Source organism: Hyla sarda, chromosome 1, assembly GCF_029499605.1.
Source record: "Hyla sarda isolate aHylSar1 chromosome 1, aHylSar1.hap1, whole genome shotgun sequence".
Classification (NCBI taxonomy): Eukaryota; Metazoa; Chordata; class Amphibia; order Anura; family Hylidae; genus Hyla; species Hyla sarda.
In genome coordinates, this window is record NC_079189.1 from 149851964 (window position 1) to 149878704 (window position 26741).

Sequence of the window (26741 nt, forward strand, 5' to 3'; positions counted from 1 at the left end):
TCCAAGGACTGGCCCACCTTCTGTTCCACAAAATCTGGCCCACCTTCTGTTCCACACCTTCTGTTCCACCACATCAGTTCTCTGAAAGGTGCAGAGCCCACCACTTGAAAAGGGAGGGACTGCAGCACCAACAACTTGGACAGGAGCACATTCAGCTTCTGCACCGTTGGATGAGTGGGCGCATACTGTTGTCTCTTGGACATAGCTTAGCTGATGGATTGCTGGCAGAAGGACTGACTTGAAGTATGAGGAGCAGGAACATCTGGAGCGACAGAAGATGTGTATGACAGACAGCTCCATTTGGCTGAGGTGGTGGATCCTTGGCTGGTTGAAACACGGAGCAGCGTGCCACTGGGTGATGCAGCAGGCTGGACCACCGCATAGGAGCAACGGTTCTCATGGGCCGCTTTATGGTGACGCTGCATATGTTGATGCAGGGCTGTGGTGCCAACATTGTGACCCTGCCCACGCTTCACCTTTTGCTGACACATCGTGCATGTGGCCAGGTTAACATCCTCTGGATACTTGATGAAAAACTGCCACACCGCGGAGTAGCTGATTTTCCCCCAACAGTCCGCACTGATTGACTGCTACTGCCACCGACTCCAGGAACCCCTGTTCCGCTACCTCCCGGTAAGGTAGGCTGCTGCAAAGCAGGTCACGGACACGTTTGGCTCCAGACTTCCCACTTCTGCCACCATGCTGACTGCCAACCATGCTACCACCTTGCTGGCTCAGCTGCTGCCTCACAGACAACCTGCAACCCTCTGATGATGATGATGAAGCCCCTTCTGCACCCGGCTCCCAAGTGTGATCAGCTTCATCATCATCATCGAGTTGTGTCTGCACGTCACTGATGTCCTCCTCAGGTTCCTCAACAGTGTCTGCTTCAGGAGCCTGAACGCTCGCATCACCACCTCCCACGTCACTCTCCTCATCACTACTTAACTGCCGCTTCCTCCGCTAGGTGGGTGTCTCCTCCACTTCTTGGCTGGGCAGTAGCTGCTGACTGTCCTCTAGTAGATCGTCCTCACTAAAAAGTGGAGCTGAACCCACAGCATACGATACTTCTGTGGGGGAGGCAACAGCATAGGATAGAGGCAATGGGATGACAGGTACTGCTCCCGGGCCATGCCAACTAAGGGTTGTGTCTGAGGAACCCGCCGACTGTTGACTGGGCGTGCTAGATGTCACTTGTGATGAAGTGGATGACAGAGTTAACCAATCGATGACAGCAGATGGGTTGCTGGTCGAGACACGACCGCTAGCTGATACCGGGAGCTAAGGCCTCTCGCTGCGACTCATGCTGCCACTCACCCCTAGTCTGCTGCGACCTTTGCCTGATGAATTTAGGTCTCTGCCACTCCTCTGTGCACTTCCTGACACTTCTTTGCCTGACATACTGTACTTATACACCAGCTGAGTGTGTATATGTTATACTTATGGGAGGAGGGCAATACGCTCCACTACCCTTAAAACTGTATTGGACCACAGAAACAAGTGTGTAGCTTTTGGCTGGCCTTTCACAGTAACTAGGCCCAAATTAGTTTTACCAGGAAAATATATAAATTACACCACATAGGTGTACGTACAGTTTAAAATTAAATGGAGGACTATGCACTCTACTACAAACTGTATAAGACTACAAAAACAAGTGTGTAGCTTTGGCTGGCCTTTCACAGTAACTAGACCCAAATTAGTTTTACAGGAAAAAAAAACCGCACAGGTTACACTAATGAGAGGACAATACGCTCCGCAACCTGTATTAGGCACTGTAATCAGGTGACAATGGCTTTTCGTGCTTGGCCTAACTGGCCCCTGTTAGCTTTAGAGTTGTACAGCCAACTGCAGCAGTACAGAATTGCTGTGTAGTAGAGTCCAGTACAGTATTATTAGACACTAATAGCAGGTGACAATGGCTTTTAGTGCTCAGCCTAACTGGCCCCTATAAGCTTTAGAGTTGCTGTACACGCCACTGCAGCAGTAGAGTTTCTGTGTGTTACACCCAAAAGTGTACTTTCTCTTTCTCTCTCCCTTCCCTGTCAGTGCTTTTCTGCAGTGATTTGGGCTTGTGGTGAATCGCTCCTGTCAAGCTGTTTTTCTGTGCAACACACACACTGCTCTATCTCTCCCTGCAATGAAATGTTCTCTCTGAAATAAAATGCTGGAATGGCTGGCCGTAAGATGGCTGCCGATTTATATAGGGCTGTGACATCACAGGGGTGGCTGGCTGCTGATAGGCTGCATGTGATTCAGGGTCATCCCGCCTACCCGCCTTCCCAGAGTCCCTTGCCCAATGTCCTCACATGTGAATCCGCCATTTTAGATGCCCTGGAGAATAGACCACACTAAATGTAGTTTAATGATGTGACTCGTTTAATAAAATTGCGGCGATATTCGGATTTGTTACGAATCACATTTTTCCTGAAATTTGTAATGAATTTAGATTCATCACATTCGATTCGCTCATCCCTACTCACATCCTCAATTGTGTGTGTGTGTGTGGTCTGAGCCTACCAATGTTGGCAGGACTGCCCCACAACCTAATGTGTATGGTAACCTCCAGACTCTTCCCTGACAGGCATGTTTGATTTCAGCTGTCTGATCCTTATCTTATCTAGCCAATGTCAGAGGAGTCTGGCAGTGGCCTTCTCCCCATCCCATTCAGAACACATGCACATTCATGGCATACATGTGATTGGGAGATCTGTAGAGAGGGCTGTCAGCTGAACAAGCTTTTGACCGACCGCTTTTATATGGCCAGCTTAAAAAGATTTGTGGTGGTCACCCACTGCATTCCTCAATTTTTTGCTGGTAAAAAATTGTAAAAACTAATGTAATAATCTCGGCTTTCAATATAAAACCTAATTACAATAGTGGCAAAAATGTTTATATGTATTTGGGGGAGATTTATCAAAACCACTTCAGAGGAAAAGTTGAACAGTTGCCCATAGAAACCAATCAGATTATTTTATTTTTTTTTCTTCAGAGATTTCTTAAAAAATTATTCTGATTGGTTGCTATGGGCAAGTGCTCCACTTTTCCTCTGAACTGGCTTTGTTAAATCTCCTATGTTTTTTAGGGGAAGAGCCAAGGTGCACTTTGGTACCTTCCAACGTTTACCTCTTGAACTGTAACTTGACAGGTCTACATGTAAGATTGTTCAGCATATAACATTGTGTTTGAACGATATTAGCTTAGTGTGCCACCATCTAATGCTCAGTAGTATCTGCTGCATTGAAGTTCAAGCGTTAAGTTAAACTACCGTACATTGTAATTTTATAGGAATACAGTACCTTTTTAAACACACACATGCTTATTTAGTATGCAGAACAGAACACCTCTTGTTGAGGTAACCTTTCCAGTGAAGGCGCCAAGTGACATATCCCCTTTCCTTACATGTGCCCTTGTGCCTTTTATTTAGTTGTATAGCGTACGGCTTGTCCATGTGCTTTGTGAAGTGTTTGTTGAGATTAGATGTGTCTGTAACAAGGGTGCCTTGCTAAATATGAGCACTAGACACATAGCAAGATACCGTAAATGAACTCTAGGCCACAGTGTATTTGGGATTCCAATGAGAAGGTTACACTCTCTTAATGGTTCATGATCTTGAGTGCTAGCAGCTTTTTACCCACAATGGTTATAATAAAAAAAATACTTAACTAAGCACATTTTACCAGTTCACCAGCACAATGCATAAGAGGCTCTAAAGAATTGTGCTCCTACAATTACTGCTGCACATGTTTTCCAAGTCATGAGGGAAATTTATAGGCTTTGAAACTGTCCATTTTTTATGCTTGTGTGCATCATTATCAAATTTTTTGAGAATTTTCTCCATTGACTTAATTGGGGAAGAAAATTGCTCTATAAATCCAGTGTTGTGGATTCAGTTGCAAAATCACTGCTGGATCTGCTAGAACAAATCCACATGATTTGTGGATTTTCTTTTAAAGATTTTGGAAAATCCACAGCATTTACGATATATGTGGTAGTAACATAAAATGTACTATGTTTCGACTCCCTGACTCTATGAGAGAGGCCCTTATCGTGGTTCTTCACAAATCAGGCAAGTATCCGACTCTGCCGGATTCTTACAGGCCCATTTCTCTCCTTAATGTAGATATCAAACTTCTGGCTAAAGTTTTGGCTAATCGGCTGCGTAAGGTTATAGCTGCTGTCATCCATCCTGACCAGACTGGTTTTATGCCTGGGAGAGCAGCTACGGATATTAATGTTCAAAGACTATACCTAAACATAGCTGCTGCAGAAGGGGATGCCTCAGGGGGATATGTTGTTAGCCTGGATGTCTATAAATCCTTTGATTCTGTGGAATGGTTGTATTTGCGGGGGTTGTTGGTGGCCCTTCAGTTTGGTCCTCGGTACCGGTCGTGGGTACAGTATCTTTATGATAGTCCTAGAGCTAGGGTGCGCACTAACTTGGAGGTTTCTGACTCCTTTCAGCTGGGGACAAGGGACAAGGCAGGGATGCCTCCTGTCTTCTTTTTTGTTTGCCCAGGCAGTTGAGCCTCTAGCAGTAGCTATCCGGGCGTCTACCTATATTCATGGGGTCTGTAGAGGTTCCTTGGAAGAAAAATTGTCCATGTATGCGGATGATACTTTGATTTACTTAGCAGATGTCCATGATTCCATGGGGGCCCTATTCACTTTCCTTGATGATTTTGGTTCCTTTTCCGGTCTCAGGGTCAATTGGGCCAAGTCTTCCTAGATGCCGCTGTCTGTGTCGGTGGGCCATGTTCCATGGGTTGCAGGTGGTCACCCACTTTAAATATTAGACTTAGATCTGGCGAATGCTTCCACTGCTCTAGTGGGAGCTCTCATGGGTTCTTATGAAACAGTTACTAATTCCCTGTACAGATATACCCCTACTTCTGAGATGTTGCCCCCTATAAGAACGGTGGCCGAGGTGTGGTCGATGGTTTCTAGACGCTTTAAACTACCGGTAATGTCTTCCAGGGCATCCCTGTGGTGGAATCCTCACCTTGAGCACCTGCAGGAGTTGGAGGCTGCCGGGTTCTGGAGCGCTCATGGAGTCAAGTTTGCCATGCACTTGTTTGGGGAGTTTTCTACTTTCCCTTCATTCCAAAAAATGTGTGACCACTTTCATCTCCTTTGGAGTGCCCAGTTTAGGTACTTCCAGTTGAGACATGCGGTGGTGGCGCAGTTTGGCTCTCTTGATGTGACCCCTGCCTTTCCTGAAGTGGGGTTGCTTCTGGGAACCACTGACCTCACTAAACCTTTGACGCAGGCTTATGCATTACTGCAATCGGCGTGTCCTGATCCATTTGAGTTGGCCTTTGCGAAGTGGGCAGTGGATTTGTCTGGTTTGACAGTTGAGCAATGGAAGGAATTTGATAAATCCTATTATCCCACGGTGGTTAGTGCTAGATATTTGCTTATTCAGGTTCGACTCCTCCTTCGTTTATATTACACTTCAGTTAGGTTGTCCTGTATGGGTGTCTCTTCTTCAGATGTTTGTTTTCGATGTCATGCGGATGTGGGCTCTCTTCTCCATGCTATGTGAAGCTGTCCTTGTGTAGAACCCTTCTGGAGGGAGGTGCTACAATTCTTTTCGGACCACTTGGAATTCCCCTATGTGTTTTCCCCTGTTGTCTGCCTGTTGGGTGTTATTGATGACTTAGCCTCTGGCTCCCATAGGCGCCTACTTATTCGGTTTCTATTGTTCTGTGCTAGGAAAGTCCTGATTATGGCCTGGAAGGATACCTCCACTCCCTCCATTGCACGGCGGTTCAACCTAGTTAACAAATATGTACCATTGTACAGGATGTTGTACATTCGTCGTAAATGCCCTAAGAAATTTGACAAAATCTGGATGCCCTGGCTTCTTATAGGAGAGTCGGTTGTCCCCCCGGAAAGAGTGGGTTTTCCTTGTATCTATCTTGATCACAGAAGGGGGGGATACTCCAGGAATGTGTGTGTGTGCTTCAATGGTGATGTACTGCGGCTCATTTACTCCTTTTTCTGGGGGTGGTGGTGGGGTCTATCTCCGGCTGTATGTTTTTTAATTCTGTTTTGTGTTGCCAAAAACATAAAAGTTATAAATAAATACTTTTAAAAAATGTACTATGTGTCATGATATAACTTATTATCTGTACAAGTAAATCAAAGGCTTACCATGCCATAATGTTCACTGGCTAGCCAACTCTCCTGGCTAGCCAACTCTCCTGGCTGTTCACTGGCTAGCCAACTGATCCTTTTCCAATGCTGTGTAATGATTAGTTTAGTTGCTATAATTAAGAAATTTATGAGGCTAAGTCTCCACTTTGGTTTTTTGCACTGCGTTTTTAGGGATTAAAAAAACGCCTGAAAAATCGCCAGTGCAAGTGACTTTTTTCATGCGTTTTTTCTGGCGTTTTTTCCGGCGTTTTTTTTTTTTTATATTTGTGTGGAAATTGCACCTTGGCGTTTTTTTTTTTTTTTTTGGTACCCAAAATTTCTTGGGTACCAAAAAAAAAAAAAAAAAAGGATGCAGCAGTGATGGAATATTTTTTATTAAACGCAATGTATATATTTTATAACCCAATTTTTATTATTTTTTTTAATAAAGTGTGTTTCCCTTTTTTTTTTTTTTTTTTTTTTAACATTTTTTTATGTAGTACTACTACTCCCAGCATGGAACAGGCTGTTCCATGCTGGGAGTGATAGTACCTGTACTATAGACATATATCGTCCATAATATAGCAGAGAAGCGAGGGGTCTATACATCGCTCGCCTCTCTGCACTATACTCCGGCCACTGATGTCAACAGAAATTCATATATCTACATCACTTTTTTGGATCGCTAAAGTCCAAAAAAGATTAAAAACCGCCTGCAAAAACACCAAAGTTAAAATCCACATAGCGTTTTTCTTGGCGTTTTCTCACTCCCATAGACTTCTATTGGAGCAAAACGCCACGATTTTGACAAAAAACGCCGGTTTGAGGGAACTACAGCGTTTTTTTTTTTAAACGCCAAAGAGCAGAAAAAAGCGCAGAAAAAGGGAAAAAACGCCAAAAGGATTACAAAAACGCCAAAGTGAAAAAACGCAGAGGGGAATTCGAAATTTGCGATTTCTCATTGACTTACAGCTAACATCTGGCCGCAGCGTTTTTTGACCAAAAAAACGCCATGCGGCAGAATTGGCGTTTTTCTTTGCGTTTTGCAATAAAAAAAAAACAAGTGGAAACTTAGCCTGACGGTTCTGAGGGAGTGGGGGAATTGGTCAAGGTTCACAATAGGGATCGACCGATTATCGGTATGGCCGATATTATCGGCCGATAATCACGATTTGGGGCATTATCGGTATCGGCAATTATCTTGCCGATAATGCCCCGCACCGCCCCCACCGCGACCGCCACCCCCTCGACCCGCCGCACCGTGTCGCACCCCCCACCGTGATGCTAGGCGGTATACCGGATTGGATTTTTTCCCATACCGCTATACCGGTCGGGCCCCTCCCCCACCCTCCGAGTCAATAAAAAAATTAAACTTACCCGTAATGGGGGTGGTCCAGGCCATCCTTCCTTCATGTAGTGTCCGGGGGTGTTCCGGGTGGAGGGTGGTCCGGTCCGGGCTGTCCTTCTTCTCCCACGGTCTTCTTCTCCACTCCGGGCAGGCTCCGGCCTAGTACGCTGCATAGACGCCGCTACGCCGTGACGTCAGGTGCGTCGCTGCGCACGGGCGTCACTGCGCAGCGGCGTCTATGCAGCGTACTAGGCCGGAGCCTGCCCGGAGAGGAGAAGATGACCGCCGGAGAAGAAGGACAGCCCGGACCGGACCACCCTCCACCCGGAACGCCCCCGGACACTACATGAACGATGGATGGATGGCCCGGAGCACCCTGGCAGGTAGGGGAGAGAAGCGGGTGGTGGCGGCGGCCTATGGCCCCGCAAAAGCCACTGCAGATCATTGATTTAAAGCGCCCGCTTTAAATCAATGATCTGCAGCGGTGTCGCAGGGGGTTAAATAGCCGATAACTTATAACGGAATATCGGTATAAGTTATCGGCTATCGGCCCTAACCTGCACCGATTATCGGTATCGGCTCTAAAAAAAACGATATCGGTCGATCCCTAGTTCACAAGCAGTAGAGCTAGTTAGGGTTGTAAAATTACCTGTGAGCCAAGCAAGGGGGAGATTATGGAGCCTACACTTTGCCTCCCAAAGAATGTGCAAAAGGATTCCTTCCTACTCACAACCCCTCCAGCACTGTGCAGAGCAGTTCATAAAGAGTTTGGAAAGTTTTGAGGGGGTGTAGTACCACCTGAGTAGAATTTTGGTTACCGCCTCTTGGTGGTTTGCACTTTTGAACATTCTGTAGTATTTTTATTTTTTTTATTAAACATTTTTAAAAATAAATAAATCACAACACAGTAACCATGTGGGAAAAACTGTTTTAAGACAATATGGCAAATAAGGAAAAAAATTAACTGAGCATCCAGTCTTTTTTTTTTTTTTTTTTAATATATGTATTTAAAAAGTATTTATTTTGTAGTTTTCATGTGAGAAATAAACAACCATAGAACAGTTAGAACAGTGTTTCGAGTCCTCATTCAAAAACTTGCACAAATGTCCAAATTCACGGCAGTTACATACATTACAGAGGAAGGCATGCAAAAGCATATATATATGTAGGCAACATGGTATAAGTATATGTAAGCGTGCAGTAGAACGGCTGAATGCCATTCAGTCAGCCTAGTTACCAACTGTATCAAAAAAGAGAGAGAGAGAGAGAGAGATAGGCCAACCTCAAGGATAGTGAGAAATAGTATAATATTTAATAATGTTTGACTAAGACCATGCTTCAAATAACAATATTTTTTATTAAAAATGATATATAATAAATAAAAAATTCGACTCACAGGGCCCTTGTGGGAGGAATATTATTTAAAATACACATACAGTAGCATATATAATCATTCAGAATATGTGGACAGTTGTTGATGTATAGCCATCTGATAGTCCGGCAATATATTGGCAATATATTGGTAATGCAATACTAGTTATATGTCAATATGTTAATTATGCCACTCTACTGTGTTACACAAAATTACCAGCTATCGCTATAGATGCCATCTCCTTTCATTGTGGAACACAGGCTGACCTCCATGCCGTTGCAGGCGCTGAGTGCGGCTGGTCCAGACTGCGCTGGCCCCGCACAGAAACTCTGAGGGTGCGTGTATTCTCACGAATGGCAATTCCTTGTGGTGTCAGCATCTGATGTCAGCACAGAATGGAAGCGGTAAGTGAAGCACAGGAGCGGCAGATGGGTCTCTGGAACGGCAGATGGATCTCTGGAACAGTAAATGGATCTCTGAAGCGGGTGGATGGATCACAAAGATAACAGATGGATCATGAGAAGCAGCAGGTAAATTCTAGTATCACCAAATAGGTTTCCATATAGCTTGTTTGAACTACATAATCTTGTTCAGACTAATAGGTTTGCAGTCCACAAAACCGCAATGCGTCTTTTTCAGCTAAACGCGTTTCAGGATACTTGACATAAAGTATTCTACCCCTTCCTCAGTAGCTATGCTAGTAAATGAAAAGTTCATCGTATATATCACAGTTCAGTCTTAATGAACAGGTGAAGAGGATGTCATCCATTTAGGTTATGGATCACAGGAATGGGAAATGATTTGTTCATGCACATTTAGCAATAGGCTTGAATTCACACCTATAATACGAATTAATCGCATGATACAACACTTATGTATATAAATGAAAAATAATACTAATCATCATAAAATATAACAATGAAATTAATAGTATTAGCAGAAATTACAATTGTTCTCATGATCATCGAAATATAAATAAATAAATAAAAAAATGAATCTAAGATAAAGTGAAAATATAAATACAAATGAAAATAAAATTAAGATAGAAAATAAAAAAGAAATAAATAGTGAAAAAAAAATGAAAAATAATAATGAATAGACATAAAAATAGAAATACAAAATAATACAAAATGTAATAAAAAAAAATAAAAATAAAATATATATATATGTGGGAAGCCTATTGGCTGAATTTGTGTGAGGGGCGGGAGCTTCCGCCCCCGCCCCCCCCCCCCCCCACGCGTTCAGGCGAGGCATCTAGTAGTTGTGGTTAGGGGCGGGGGTATATAATGCCCCTGCTCCTACGGGAGGGGCGTACGTTACATTTTGCAGACGTGACGTGAGGATGTGCGTTGTGGATCTCCCGCCGAAAATCCTGCTGAGCTCGGGTAGCTGCTCACAGCCGGTTCCGGTCCCGCTGTCGGTAAACAGCTTATGAAGTAAGGTCGGATTTTGCCGCCCGGATCCTGGAGTGTAGCAGGCCGAGCAGGCAGGCGGCAAAATCTGGGGTGCTAGGGTGGTACCAGAACTAGGGGGCCATCGGTTTGCGGGTAAGCTTCTTGTTTCGCTGTTCCCTTACCTGCAGGATGAGCATCGCCGAGCCAGTACACACGCCCCCCTAACGTGATTGGCTGCAATGCCTCACGTGACTACACTACACTACACTACATAGTGACGCGTCCGTAGTTACTGACACTGCTGGGTGACTCCAGCATATACCGACCACGGGTATCTCGCTTATAGCTGGCATATGTTTTTCTATCTGGTTACCACAGATGCAGTGTCACCTCAGAGCTTCGCGGTCAGCTACAGCTGCCGGTATGCAGCAATAGAGACCATTGTCATGTTATGGAGATGGTAGTAAACTGATGTATGCCCTTCTCTGTATTGAATTTCATGTTTACGGTGGATCAGTCCGTCCTTGGTTAGGTGGGAAAATTGTTGGGGTACTCCAGCTGAAAAGTACTCCTCAAAATGTTACTGATAAGAGATAGCGACATCTAAGATACTGTTCTTGATGGTGGTGGCCATCTACAAAACTAGTGTACCGTACTTAATGTTATGGTTTCTGCACATACGCTCATCACGTTCCATGGTCATTCGCTAGTAGCCCATACGGCCATAGACTTGTAATTCTACCTGCTACATATATACATACGTACGCTCGTACGCTCCACACGTACACTCATAACGTGCATACTGCAAGTACGTTCACAGCTTACCTTGCACGTACACTCATAGAGTTTATACGGCATACGATCATAGGCACTGTTCACAGGTCAGTAACATTACGACACATAGATGGTGGTTTACCCAGTATGCCTGCCACGTCCGCAGGGGGAGACACCACGCAGGTTATGGTCACTGACACGTCTTCAGAGCGATAACATCTCGATTCATAGGCTGTTACACACCCATGATACCTGCCACGTCGGCAGGGGGAGTCTCCGCGCTGGTTGTTGTTACTGACACATCTTCAGAGCGGTAACATTGCGACACATAGGTGGTGGTTTTACCCAGGATGCCTGCCACGTCCGCAGGGGGAGACACCACGCAGGTTATGGTTACTGACACGTCTTCAGAGCGATAAAGTTTCGACACATAGGTGGCCTGTTTACCCGTTATGCCTGCCATGTCTGCAGGGGGAGGCGGCACGCAGGTTATTGTTACTGACACGTCTTCAGAACAATAACCTCTCGATTCATAGGCTGTTACACAACCGGCATACCTGCCACGTCTGCAAGGGGCGCACCACTTAATCGTTGCTACTGACATGTCTTCAGAGCAACAATATCACGCTTCACGGGTTGTGGTATAACCATTATACCTGCCATGTTGCAGGGGAAGGCACTGCGCAATTGGTATCACTGACAAATACAACTACATCACGATACATAGGCGGTTGTATAGGTTTAATTCCTGCCACGCCTGCAGGAGGATACATTGCAAAGTTATTGACATTTTTCACAGGGTTTTTCGGGACACGCAGGTGGTGGCAAGAACGGGAACATAATTAATACATAAAATAAGAGCCTCAGGTCCGTAGCCACAAAGGTTGCGCAGGATCTGACACGTCCATGGTCACGATGGTACGCGGGATGTGTTTAGTCTACAGGCATGATGGTTTGCGTTCAGAACTCTTGTGTCTATGGGTGTGTTGGTTGCGCAGGGTCCAGTCAATTCTACAGGCATGATGCAGATGAAAGCAGAGGTAAGTCGCAGCGGGACCTCACTCCTGAAATCACTGAGTGGGTAGCTTGTCAGTTGAAGGTAGGCTTTAGTCGGGCAAGTTGCTTACTCGAGGGTAGTTTGATTACAGGAGACATGGTTCCACAAGGTCATTTTTGCCCACTATAGGCATGCCCTCCGTCGTGGTCATTGGGCACAAATCTGACCGTTAGGTTTAGTGTAATGTTTTCATACAGATACGTATGTATTGCTGTTACCACGAGCACGAGTTTGAAGCCCAGAATTAGTGTGAGGGGCGAGAGCTTCTGCCCCCCACGCGTTCAGGTGGGACATCTAGTAGTTGTGGTTAGGGGCGGGGGTATATAATGCCCCTGCTCCTACGGGAGTGGCGTACGTGACATTTTGCGGACCCCTCCCAGCCCTCCCTCTTTTTCAAATTATCCATTACAGGGCATGCCCACTATAGGCGTGCCCACCGTCGCGGTCATTGGGCCTAAATCTGACCGTTGGGTTTAGTGTAATGTTTTCATACAGGTACATATGTATTGCTGTAACCACGAGCACGAGTTTGAAGCCCCGAACACAAAATGTATCTGCTGCTGCTCGTGATCCATCTGTTATCTTTGTGATCCACCATTGTGATCCATCCACTCGCTTCTGAGATCCATCTGCCGTTCCAGAGACCCACCTGCCAGTCCTGTGTTCCACCTTCTGCTCCTGTGCTCCATCTGCCGTTCCTGTGCTACACTTACTGCTTCCATTCTGTTCTGACGTCAGACGCTGACACCATGAGGAATTGCCATCCGTGAGCATACACGCACCCTCTGAGTCTCTGTGCAACATCCACCGGGTCCAGTGCAGTCTGGACCAGCTGCACTCAGTGTCCGCAAGCGCATGAAGGTCAGCCTGTGTTCCACAACGAAAGGAGACAGCATCTATAGCGATAGCTGGTAATATTGTGTAACACATTGCATTACCAATATATGAATTTTGTTGAACATTGCCTGAATATTGCCGGACTATCAGATGGCTATACATCAACAACTGTCCACATATTCTGTATGATTATATATGCTACTGTATGTGTATTTTATATAATGTTCCTCCCACAAGGGCCCTGTGAGGGAATTTTTTATTTATTATATATATAATTTTTTACAAAAATATTATTTGACGCACGGTCTTAGTCAAACATTGTTAAATATTATACTATTTCTCACTATTCTTGAGGTTGGGATATCTCGCTCTCTTTTTTGATACACATTATAGTACACCTTGGGTATAAGTTTTTGCCCATTAACCTCGGCTAGTGAATAATTGTGAGCTGCACCATTCTTTTTACTAGTTACCAACTGTGCCCGTAACACAGAGGATGATGCACTTGCACAAATACAACAAAAAAAAACACTCCTGTGCCCTCCTCCGATCCCCAGAGAAGAGAACCGGATTACAACTACAACTATTTCCTCTGCCAATGCAACCGGACGGCTATCATCCAGCGAGGCTTCCAATACAAACCATAGCATCCAAATGTTGTCATACTTTTCCGGGCAATTAAAGGGGTACCCCGGCGCTAAGACACCTTATTCACTATCCAAAGTATAGTGGATAAGATGCCTGATTGCGGGGGTCCTGCCGCTGGGGACCCCCGTGATCTTGCACGCAGCACCCCGTTAGAATCAGTCCCCCAGAGCACGTTCGCTCCTGGTCTGATTACTGGCGATCATGGGGGCCTGAGCATTGTCACATCACGGCCATGTGACGTCACGCTCCGCTACGCATAGAAATCATGTGGAGAATGTCATCCACAAAAGCTGCTGTTGGTTTTGGAGACTTTAGTGCCTATGGCGATGCTGGAGTATAGAGGGAAACCCTCAATTAGGAGTCAATGGATAATTGGAAGTGAACTACCGTATTTTTCGCCCTATAGGACGCACCGGCGTATAAGACGCACCCAATTTATAGGTGCAAAATCTAAAAAAATATTGATTTTGAACCCACTAGTGGTCTTCAACCTGCGGACCTCCAGATGTTGCAAAACTACAACTCCCAGCATGTCCAGACAGCCGTTGGTTGTCCGGGCATGCTGGGAGTTGTAGTTTTGCAACATCTGGAGGTCCGCCGATTGAAGACCACTGCATAGGAGGTAATACTCACGTGTCCCCGCCGCTCCGGACCCGTCACCGCTGCCCTGGATGTCACTCCATTGCTGTCGCCGCGTCCCCGTCGTTCTGGAACGTCTCTGCTGCCGGCCGGGTATCCTCGCTCTCCGTCGCCGCCATCACGTTGTTACGCACGCCGACGCACGTACGCGACGACGTGATGATGAGGAAGGAGAGCGCCGGCCATACAGGGGATCCCTGAACGGAGAAGACACCGAGGAGGCAGGTAAGGTCCCTCCCGGTGTCCTGTAAGCACTAACCCGGCTATTCATTCGGGCTGTTCGGGACCACCGCGGTGAAATGGCGGCTGTCCCGAACAGCCCGACTGAACAGCCGGGTTAGTGTCACTTTCCCTTCAGACGCGGCGGTCAGCTTTGATCGCCGCGTCTGAAGGGTTAATACAGGGCATCACCGCGATCGGTGATGTCCTGTATTAGCCGCGGGTCCCGGCCGTTGATGGCCGCAGGGACCGCCGCGATAGGGGTGTATTCTCCGTATAAGACGCACCGACTTTTTTGCCAAAATTCCTGTCCAAAAAAGTTGTATACAGAAAGGCCAGGAAGACTTTATTCAAGGAAACAACAAAGAATCATGGACAGAGGCCTTAAAGGGGTACTCCAGTGGAAAACTTTTTTTTAAATCAACTGGTGACAGAAAGTTAGATTTGTAAATTACTTCTATTAAAAAATCTTAATCCTTCCAGTACTTATTAGCTGCTGACTACTACAGAGGAAATTCTTTTCTTTTTGCAACAGAGAGCTCTCTGCTGACATCACAAGCACAGTGCTCTCTGCTGACACCTCTGTCCATTTTAAGAACTGTCCAGAGTAGGAGAAAATCCCCATAGCAAACATATGCTGCTCTGGGCAGTTCCTAAAAGGGACAGAGATGTCAGAACTGTGCTCGTGATGTCAGTAAAGAGCTCTGTGTTCATAAAAGAAAATAATTTCCTTTGTAGCAGCAGCTAATAAGTACTGGAAGGATTAAGATTTTTTAATAGAAGTAATTTACAAATCTAGTAGCAAGCTAGAGAAGTCAGCTCCCACGACCCGTCCGCACGGCAAATCTCCAACGCAATGTAGAAAACAGCAAGTAGCCAGCGGTAAAAGAACTTCACTTTATTTCACGATCAGACATCAGTAAAAGCACTCAAACGGCAGTCCATAAAAACAGAAACGCTGAAACATGCATGACGACGTTTCTGGTCTTGCGACCTTTATCAAATGTTTGACTGTTTAACTTTCTGGCACCAGTTGATAAAAAAAAATAAAAAAAGGTTTTCCACCGGAGTACCCATTTAATTTGTCTAGTGCAGTTACTGTGGCTGCCACAGCTTTCCTAATGTTTTTGACATAGCAGCAATTCTGTATAAGGCTGGAACTCCACTGAGGTTTTTTTTGCAAAAACGCCGTAAAAAATGCCAATTTCCTCGCACAGTGTTTTTTCAGTGAAAAAACACCGCGTCCAGATGTTAGTTGCAAGTCATTAGTAAACTGCAAAATGCCAGATTCACTTGGCGTTTTTCAGTTTGGCAGGTACATGGCAGTACATGAAATAACAGTGTACAACATACTCAATGGCCTTGGGAGGCCGAGGATAAATCCGGTTAGGAAAATAACACAAAACCTCAGTAAAGTTAGGCATAACGTGAAGCCAAGAGCAAATATAAACATATTAGGAAGTATTGTGAGATAACCATAGCAATATGCGTCAAAGTTTGGCATTTTTTTTATCCTTTTGGCACTTTTCAGCAATTTCTGGCTCAGAGGCTGGATTTTCAAAACGCCCGACAAAACCTAGTTTGGCGTTTTTTGCCCTGAAATCGTGGCGTTTTCCTCCCATAGAAATCTATGGGAGAGCAAAAACGCCATGTTGGTTTTAAATTTTGTGTTTTTGCAGGCGGTTTTTATTCTTTTTTGGACTTTAGCGATCCCAAAAAATTATGGAGATACATTTTTTATTAAAATTTCGTAGGGTACCATAAAAAAATTAATAAAAAAGATAGAGTAGTGATGGAAAAAATTGTATCTAACGAAATTTATATTTTTTATTACGAAATGTTTATAAATTTTTAAACAGGGATCAATTTATGTGGGCGGGTAAAGCACTAAAAATGTAGCCGACAATAATAAAAATGTAGTGTGTGTGTGTGTGTGTTTTTCACTTTATTTTTTTTACATTTTTTAGGTAGTACTACTACTCCCAGCATGGAACACACTGTTCCATGATGGGAGTAGCAGTACCTGTACTAATTGACAGATCGCCTGTTGCGATCCTCCTGTATAATGTATAGATGCTGCGGCAGCTCTTCTATGGTCCCCTGCACTGCCGTATATATACACATATTCATATTTCCCGCAGAGAGCTGTAATTGGCCAGATGGTTCCAGCCAATCATAGCTCTCTGTGAGAAATCAGAATGTGTGTGTGTGTGTGTGTGTATATATATATATATATATATATATATATATATATATATATATATATATATTTATTTATATACAGCGTGCAGGGGACCATAGGAGAGCGCCGGCCGCATCCATACATTATACCGGAGGATCACAGCGGGTGTCAGGAGTGATGCCCGCTGTGATCTTTCCTACTACTACTACTCCCAACATGGAGTACACTCTTCTCCATGCTGGGAGCTGTAGTACCTGCATTAATAGACAGATCGCAGCGGGTGTCAGAAATTACACTTGCTGCGATCTGTCTATTAATGCAGGTACTACAGCTCCCAGCATGGAGCAGAGTGTTCTCCATATTGGGAGTAGTAGTACCTGCAGTTAAGGACACATCACAGCGGGTGTCACTACTGACACCCGCTGTGATCGTCCTGTCTATAGCAGAGATGGAGCGGCTGTATACAGCGCTCGCATCCCTGCTCTGCACTATACTCCGGCCACTCATTCATTCATATTTTCCTCAGAGCTGTGATTGGCTGCAACCATCCGGCCAATCACAGCTCTGGGCGGAAAATATGGATGAGTGATGTGAATAGAACATCACTCAGAGTACAGAGCAGAGGTGCGAGCGCTGTATAGAGCGACATCTCTGCTATATAATAGTCTGACACCCGATGCGATCGTCCGGCACCCGGGGCGATATGTCTATAGTACATGTACTACTACTCCCAGCATGGAACATGTGCTGGGAGTGGTAGTACTACATAAAAATAAAAAAGTTAAACACACAATTTATAAAAATGTTGTTATAAAAAAATAAACATTTAGTTAAATACATTTTAACATCCCTACTGCATCCTTTTTTTTTTGGTACCCAACTATTTTGAAGAAAAAAAACGCCAAAGGGGCCAAAAACGGCAAATTCCACACAAAGGTAAAAACGCTAGAAGAAAAACGCTGGGAAAAACTGGAAGTTTTTCTGGCATTTTTATGCCACAAAAATCGCAGGGCAAAAATCTCAGTGGAGTCCTAGCCTAAAACCCATTTGGGCTTTTAAAAGAGCATTGGGTAGAGTGGTCAGGATATATAAATGAAATCTTGGCACTCCACCTGTGGTGGGAATAAGTATGGATTTTTATTAGCAATCAAAAATTAAGCGACGTTTTAATATAACTTGACCTTCTTCACACCCGATTGCTGTGGAGGAGATAAAATGTCAAGGAAAAATGGTCGGGTATTGTACGCAAAGTGTATGTAGAATGGCGACTAACAGTCACATGTGTCTGTAAATTAATTTAATTAATTTTTGATTGCTAATAAAAATCTATACTTATTTCTACCACAAGTAGAATGCCAAGTTTTCTTTTATAGGATGTAAAAAGGATTGGGATCCTACCTGTGCACCCACAATCACAAAAGAGTACCGTATTTTCAACCTAGAATATTCTGGAGCCGCCACGTTTGAGACTAATGTAGTCATGAATAAGAAGTGGGATCAGCTGATAGGACTGAGGTAGCATTTGGTCTTTGTTTGGCTTGGGCAAAAGTATAGTGCGTGCCCCTGCAAAGGTCAGGACCGTAATCAGGTCTTTGTATACCAAGTCTAGGATAGTGCGGGCCTCGGCAAAGTAGGCTTAGCTTTTTAAAATAGCTTATTTATTTAGGTAGGTGTGCATTTAAATACATATACTGGAGTATACATAAGTAACTATGATGATGTAATCATTAATTCCGATCATCTTTATAAGGATGCTCGATATGTGAAAAAAAATTTGGAAACACAAAAGTGAAGCGCAACAATGTGTCGTAAATGTAATTCAAAAATAAAGAAGAACAGAGGTGAAGAAACTTGCTCACCTTCTGATGTTGTGCATTGAGCACAACACCATATAACACTTGTATCCCGTTTCAATGGGAGTCGTTGAATCAGGGGGTGCAGCCCACACCGTGGCGTCCTAGGATTCCTGGACGTCTGGAAGATGTAAGTAGTGAAGATCCCCGGGGCTCCGGTTCACGTGGTAAAAATGGTATGTTAGAGCGCTCACTCCTGTAGGTTGGCTTCGCTGGGATCGTGGCGGTATATAGGTAGCCGAACACGGTCAGGTTTAAGAATAATAACTGGATTTTATTTAGGTAGATCACAGATAACGCGTTTCGAAGGGTGGGACCCCCTCTTCGTCAGATCCAATGGTTGGAATTGGATCTGACGAAGAGGGGGTCCCACCCCTCGCAACGCGTTATCTGTGATCTACCTAAATAAAATCCAGTTATTATTCTTAAACCTGACCGTGTCCGGCTACCTATATACCGCCACGATCCCAGCGAAGCCAACCTACAGGAGTGAGCGCTCTAACATACCATTTTTACCACGTGAACTGGAGCCCTGGGGATCTTCACTACTTGGATCATGTTTATAAGATATAGAGAAAACATTATCATCAGAATGATAGTCCTTGTTTCTATACCAATATGGTGGTACTTAATATAGAATACAAATACACCAGGGTTTCATTTTTGTGTAGTTTGTCACAGATGTGTTAGTGCAATCTCTGCTGCAGCTTCTAGCCAGTGTATAAAATATATTTAAAAGTTGCAAATAAAATGTTCTTGTATATGAATTATTTATCAGAACATTTGAAAACCTCAGACTGCTCACTACTGTGTTGTGCGGTTACTTGAGGACACACTACCCTCCCAACGAGAGTGAGCAGTTAGTGATCCGTGTGAAGACCACTAGTATTAGAGTTTACCTTGGGAATGTAGGTTTGTGCAGCCACTCCCACCTGGCAGTATACAGTATATAAGCTTATAAAGCACTAACATTTGCATCATGATAGTTATCTTATTAATGTCAGCAATATTATTATTTTTAGGCTCAGGGCCCTATATGCTGGCAGGTTCAGTTGCCATCTCCTGCCCCTTTTATTTCTAACCAGTAGAGCTGGCAATATGCTGGCAATATGACCTAAGATGAACATCTTGATTTTGAATCTTGATCTTTTGGGAGTCTTTTGGACAGAGGTGTCAGCAGAGAGCACTGTGGTCAGACAGAAAAGAAATTCAACAAGAAAAGAACTTCCTCTGAAGCATACAGCAGCTGAAAAGTGCTGGAAGTAGAGCTGGGCGGTATGACCAAATATGTGTATCATGGTATTTTTATTTAACTCATGGCGGTTCCACGGTATATAACGGAATTTTTTCACCCCCCCCCCCCCCCAAATCATGTGACCCACCAGCGCTGTTCTGCTCCCTCCCCCCCAAATCATGTTACCCGCCAGCGCTGTTTTGCTCCCCCCCAATAAATTATCAGCCCAGCGGGGTACTACTCACATATGTCACCCGCAAGCACTGCCCTCCCCCTCTTTGTTGTGGGCCGCTGGCGCTGGAACTCTATACTGTACGCCAGTGGTCTCCAACCTGCGGCCCTCCAGCTGTTGCAAAACTACAACTCCCAGCATGCCCGGACAGCCAACGGCTTTCCGGGCATGCTGGGAGTTGTAGTTTTGCACGGGAACGTCGGACAGCCGTCAGCCTATCACCGGCCGCAGCGATGTCCCGCCCCGGCCAGTGATAGGCTGAGCCCACTGTCATGTAAGGAGCTCTGTCGGCTTCTTACATGACTGTGTGTTTAACCTATCACTGGCCGGGGTGGGACATCGCTGCGGCCGGTGATAGGCTGTCCGATGTTCCCGTCCCCAGCGTAAGGCCGACGTAGGGAAGTTAAAGTTTATTTTCTTTATCTTTTGCAGCCCGGGCATATGGATACAGCGTACAGCGGTGGTCTCCAACCTGCAGCCTTCCAGCTGTTGCAAAACTTCAACTCTCAGCATGCCCCGGCAGCCAACGGCTGTCCGGGCATGCTGGGAGTTGTAGTTTTGCAACAGCTTGAGGGCCGCAGGTTGGAGACCACTGCCGTACAGTATAGAGTTCCAGCGCCAGCGGCCCCCAACAAAGAGGAGGAGGGCAGTGCTTGCGGGTGACATATGTGAGTAGCACCCCGCTGGGCTGATAATTTATTGGGGGGGAACAGAGCAGCGCTGGCGGGTAGCATGATTTGGGGGGGGGGGGGGGAGGGAGCAGAACAGCGCTGGAAGGTCACATATGATTAGTTCCCCGATGTGGGGACAGCGCAGCGCTGGGCTGATAATTCATCCATTCCCAAGGGGAATTTCAGTATTCGGTATGAACCGGTATACCGCCCAGCCCTAACTGGAAGGATTAAGATTTTTAAATAAAAGTAATTTACAAACCTGTTTAACTTTCTGGCACCAGTTGATTTAAAAATACAAAAAAAAAAAAATGTTTTTCAGTGGAGTACCCCTTTAACACAGATTCAATATAGCCTTGTTATATGGCAACATACTTAGAATAACTTTCTTGGTTTCTCTTGTGAAAGCTCCGGAAGAAGAAGTTGGAAAGCCTTTCCAATGCCCCATCTGTGGACTAGTAATAAAACGGAAAAGTTATTGGAAAAGGCACATGGTGATTCACACAGGTTTAAAAAGCCATCAGTGTCCACTTTGTCCATTTCGCTGTGCCCGCAAGGACAATCTGAAATCACACATGAAGGTAAGGTTATGTTTTGATACACTTACATAGAAAACTAAAGATGGCTTTGTGCTAGCAATACAGAATGACTTTGATATGAAATTGCAAGCGTACAATGATTGCCTTGCAACTGTGAAAGGTTTATTTTATCTGTGTACCCTACCTTGTTATTGCAAGTAGATGCTTCACATTGTTAAAACTGTTTGCTGCCAGTTTGTCTGCACTGACATCAGGCTGTGTATTAACCTGTTTTCTTCAAGCAACATTTTTTAGGCTTTTCATTTCTTTTCTTTCAAATTCTGTTCACCAGTCAAAGCATATTCGGGGACAATTATCATCGTTGCTTTGGTAAGCGAGTTCTGTAGGCATTTATTTCTTTTTGCTTTAGTTTTGCTTATGTATGACACATTTATTATACTATCACAGGGGGTTGATAAATTTGGCTGACATAAGCAAAAAAAAAATTTTTTTAGCACACATGAGCAAAAACCAATAAATAACTTCAGAACACCACTTTGCAGCTTTGAAAAAAAATGTGCAATATATATATTTGTGTGTTTACTACATATATTTTACCACTATTTTCCCCCTAAATGTACTAACCCATTTTTTGTTTGTTTGTTTTTTACTTCTCATTTCAGATCCGTGTATCCTGTGGATTACTTTAGATTCAGAGGAGTACGGTGACCAGTGTTTTTTTGGTTTAATGTTAATAGCTTAACGAGGGCTTGTAGGGGAGTCTTTCTTTGGAATAATTTTTTTTTAAACGTGTTGTTTTTTTAAATTTTTATTTACTTGACAGGCTTAGTAGTGGAAGCCGTGTTAGCGTTAGCCACAAAAACAGCTAGCGATAACCTCCAATTATTACCCCGGTACCCACCACCACAGGGGTGTTGGGAAGAGCTGGTACCAACAGGCCCGGAGCATCAAAAATGGCGCTCCTGGGCCTAGGCGGTAACAGGCTGGCGTTATTTAGGCTGGGGAGTGCCAGTAACAATGATCCTCGCCCACCCTGGTAACGTCAGGATGTTGCTGCTTGGTTGGTATCTGGCTGAGAATGAAAATAGGGGGAACCCTATGTTTTTTTTAATTTTTTTTTATTTTGCATTAATATTTAAATATATAAAAAAAATAAAGATAAAAAAACACACAGGGGGAGATTTATCAAAACCTGTCCAGAGGAAAAGTGGCTGAGTTGCCCATAGCAACCAATCAGATCACTTCTTTCATTTTTTTTAAAAGGCCTCTGAAAAATGGAAGAAGCGATCTGATTGGTTGCTATGGGCAACTCAGCAACATTTCCTCTGGACAGGTTTTGACAAATCTCCCTCACAGGGTTCCCCCTATTTTTAGTCTAACGCCAGCCTGTTACCGCCTAGGCCCAGCAGCTAAATTTTTGACTCTCTGGGCCTGTTGGCACCGACTCTTCCCAACACCCCTGTGGCTATGGGTACCAGGTTAATAATTGGGGTTAGCTGTTTTGGAGGCTAATGCTAAGCCCAGGCTTAGTAATGGACTCCGTCTTTTAGACAGCTTCCACTACTAAACTTGTCAAGTAAATAAAAAAAATGTAAAATAAAAAACAAAAACAACACGTTTAAAAAAAATATATTCCAAAGAAAACACTCCCCCACAAGCCCTCGTTAACCATTTTATTAACATTAAACAAAAAAAAAAATGCTGGTCATCGACGTAGTCCACCGAATCCGAAGTAGTTCACTGATCTGAAAAAAAGAAAAGAAAAATAGGTTACTATATCTCCTGTGCCGCATGACTACAACTCCCAGCATGCCCTTACAGTAAGGACATGCTGGGAGTTGTAGTCATGTGGTGCGGGAGATGTGCAGGCGAGTGACAGTAAGGACATGCTGGGAGTGGTAGTTGTACGGTGCGGGCGAGTGACAAGCTTGTCTCCTGGCTACCACTGCACAACTACAACTCCCAGCATGCCTTTACAGTAAGGACATGCTAGGAGTTGTAGTTGTGAGGCAGGGGGAATGTGACAAGCTTGTAGTAGTGCAAGCCAGGGAAGTGGGCTGTAATGCGCGCTCCCTGGCCGGTGGTGATGAGAAAATCAATGTAATTTCATATTTCCAGCCGGGAAATTTGAAATGACAGTAAACTCCTTGGCGACGTAGCAAAGGGAGCCCGGGCTGACATAACACTGCAGCCGCCCGGGACTACCGCAGCCGGGCCGTGAGATGTGCAGGTGCCGTCCCTGCCATCTCTTAGCATGTACTGCAGCGCTAAGGGATGGCAGGAACGGCTCCTGCACATCTCCCAGCCCGTCTGCGGGAGTCCTGGGCGGCTGCAGAGTGATGCCAACCCGGGCTCCTTTTAACATATAACAGAGCAGCTGAGTTTTTTTAGCTTCTACTGTAAGATCAATTTCCCGCCAGGTCTCGTGATTGGCTGCTTGGTCCCGACCAATCACGGGACCCAGCGGGAAATTTGAAATTACAGTAAGGACTAGAAAAACTCTGCGGCGCCGAGGTATGTTAAAAGGAGCCCGGGCTGGCATCACTCTGTAGCTGCCCAGAGTCCATCTGATTCTATCCCACCCCCCCCCCCCCCCACACTCTATCTAACTTAATAAGTGGTCGAGGACACTGCTTTACACCCCGCCCCTGGTGTTCCACCCGCCCGCGCAGCACATCTCCCGCCCGCTACAAGACTACAACTCCCAGCATGCCCTCATTGCAAGGGCATGCTGGGAGTTGTAGTCTTGTAGCGGGCGGGAGGGACACAAGGGGGGGTGAAAAGCAGTGTCCTCGTCCCCTCATTAAGTAAGAATAGAGTAGGGGGAAGATTGAATCAGGTGGAGCCTGGGCAGCTGCAGAGTGATGCCAGCCCGATCTGATTTGTTGCTATGGGCAACTCAGCAACTTTTCCTCTGACAGATTTTGATAAATCTCCCCCTAGAATTAAAAAATTAGAAGAAACAAAAACGGAGTTCAGAGGAGAGCTTTATATTTTCAGGTTCTGTTCAGTAATCGAATTATATGATCTCATTGGAACGACTAAGACAGTTTTATTAGCTGTCATTATATGCGCACTGTTTGGTTCTGATGGAGATGCAATGACATGGCTGGTTCTGTTTTTTTTACCTCATAGTTGGTACAATTATATGACAATGTTATTTTGGCGTTGGATATTTACACCTTCAAAACACTCTTTTTAAGTGTACTTGTCATCACTGAGCCACAAGAAAAAAAAAAAAAAAAAAACTGCAGTCATACTTGGTAATGATCTCTGATCTCTTTTCCAGCCTTTTCTTTTGTTTTGGTCTGCCCTGTTGCTCTAAGCACCCATAATGTCCGGTATAAGCTTCTGCTGTTCTCCTGAACTCTGTGGGCGTTCCCAGGCAGTGATGATGCTCGCCCTCACTTTTGTCCACTTCTTTTCCCTAAGTTCTCAGGTTGACAGCAGCAGCCAATCAGCTGCCGTCTCCTCTCTATTAGCCTTGGCAGTAGCTACAGAGAGGAGTGAAGTATGGAAGCTCAATACACACACATCTCAGCCATATATATACACACACTCATTTCTGCTACACACAGTTCAGCCATATACAGTGGGGCTAAAAAGTATTTAGTCAGCAACCAATTGTGCAAGTTCTCCCACTTAAAAAGATGAGAGAGGCCTGTAACTTTCATCATAGGTATACCTCAACTATGAGAGACAGAATGAGAAAAAAAAATCCATAAAATCACAAAATCACATGTCTGATTTTTAACCTCTTAAGGACGCATGGCGTACCTGTACACCCTGCGCCCGGTTCCGGTGTTTTAAACGGGGTCACACCGTGACCCAGCATCACACCGGGTCGGTCAGCATGCTATTCATAGCTGGGACCCTGGGCTTAAAACGCGCGGCACCGATTGTTGTGCTGCGTGCTATTAACCCTTCAGATGCGGCGATCAAAGTTGATCGCCGCACTGAAAATGAAAGTAAACGCTTCGGGCAGCTCAGTCGGGCTGATAGGGACTATTGCAATAAAATCGCGATGTCCCGATCAGCTAGGACGTGAGCGGAGGTCCCCTTACCTTGCTCCGTCGCGTCCGATTGGCGTTTGATTGCTCCAAGCCTGAGTTACAGGCTTGAGGAATCAAGCCCCTATCTCCCTGATCCATGCAAAGCTATGGCTTTGCAGGGATCAGGGAAAAGGTCAATGTGTGCAGTGTTATAGCCCCCTATGGGGAGCTATAACACTGCAAAAAAAAAAGTTAACAAAAACGTCATTTAACCCCTTCCCTAATTAAAGTTTGAATCACCCCCCTTTTCCCAAAAAAAAAAAAAAAAAACAGTGTAAATAAAAATAAACCTATGTGGTATCGCCACGTGCGTAAATGTCCGAACTATAAAAATATATAATTAATTATACCGCACGGTCAATGGCATATTTTGGCAATTTTTATATCATAAAAAGCGATTAAAAAGTCCGATCAATGCAAAAATGGTACCAATAAAAACTTCAGAACACGGCGCAAAAAATTTGCCCTCAAACCGGCCCGTACGCGGAAAAATAAAAAAGTTATAAGGGTCAGAAAATGACAATTTTAAACGTATAAATTTTCCTGCATGTAGTTATGATTTTTTTCAGAAGTACAGCAAAATCAAACCTACATAAGTAGGGTATCAATTTAACTGTATGGACCTACAGAATAAAGATAAGGTGTCATCTTTACCAAAAATTTTTTTTGTAAAATGACTAATATCACTGCAAAAAATAAGCCATCCTATGGAATTTAATGTGCAAAATTGAAAGAGTTATGATTTTTAGAAGGTGATGAGGAAAAAATGAAAATGCAAAAACGGAAAACCGCTGAGTCCTTAAGGGGTTAAAGAATTCATTTGCAAATTATGGTAGAAAATACAAATTTGGTCAATAACAAAAGTTCATCTCAATACTTTGTTATATACGCTTTGTTGGCAATGACGGAGGTCAAACATTTTCTGTAAGTCTTCGCAAGGTTTTCACACACTGTTACTGGTATTTTTGGCCCATTCCTCCATGCAGATCTCCTCTAGAGCTGTGATGTTTTGGGGCTGTCACTGGACAACACGGACTTATAACTCCCTCCAAAGGTTTTCTATGGGGTTGAGATCTGGAGACTGGCTAAGCCACTCCAGGACCTTGAAACGCTTCTTACGAAGCCACTCCTTCGTTGCCCGGGCGGTGTGTTTGGGCTCATAGTCTTGCTGAAAGACCCAGCCACGTTTCATCTCCAATGCCCTTGATGATGGAAGGAGGTTTTCACTAAAAATTTCATGATACATGGCCCCATTCTTTCCTTTACACGATAAGTCGTCCTGGTCCCTTAGCAGAAAAACAGCCTCAAGGCATGATGTTTCCATCCCCATGCTTCACAGTAGGTATGGTGTTCTTTGGATGCAACTCAGCATTCTTTCTCCTCCAAACACGACGAGTTGAGTTTTTACCAAAAAGTTCTACTTTGGTTTCATCTGACCATATGATATTCTCCATGTACTCTTCTGGATCATCCAAATGCTCTCTAGCAAACTTCAGATGGGCCCGGACATATACTGGCTTAAGCAGGGGGACACGTCTGGCACTGCATGATTTGA

General features: G+C 44.5%; 1 protein-coding gene and 1 long non-coding RNA gene across 3 annotated transcripts in view; one reads left to right on the forward strand and one right to left on the reverse strand.

The window, feature by feature from the left end:
• Positions 1-24622, reverse strand: part of LOC130359438 (uncharacterized) — a 32891-nt gene extending 8269 nt beyond the window's left edge. The window contains exons 1-2 of the long non-coding RNA XR_008890170.1: positions 24395-24622; positions 20971-21158 (exon numbers count right to left, since the gene is read on the reverse strand). This is a non-coding gene — a long non-coding RNA (uncharacterized LOC130359438). The remainder of the gene's footprint in view (positions 1-20970; positions 21159-24394) is intronic.
• ZNF827 (zinc finger protein 827) overlaps positions 1-26741 on the forward strand; it is a 183746-nt gene that overhangs the window by 68213 nt on the left and 88792 nt on the right. For both annotated transcript variants that reach the window (XM_056562852.1, XM_056562851.1), the window contains exon 3: positions 21004-21176. In XM_056562852.1, coding sequence (XP_056418827.1) covers positions 21004-21176 — 173 coding nt within the window. The remainder of the gene's footprint in view (positions 1-21003; positions 21177-26741) is intronic.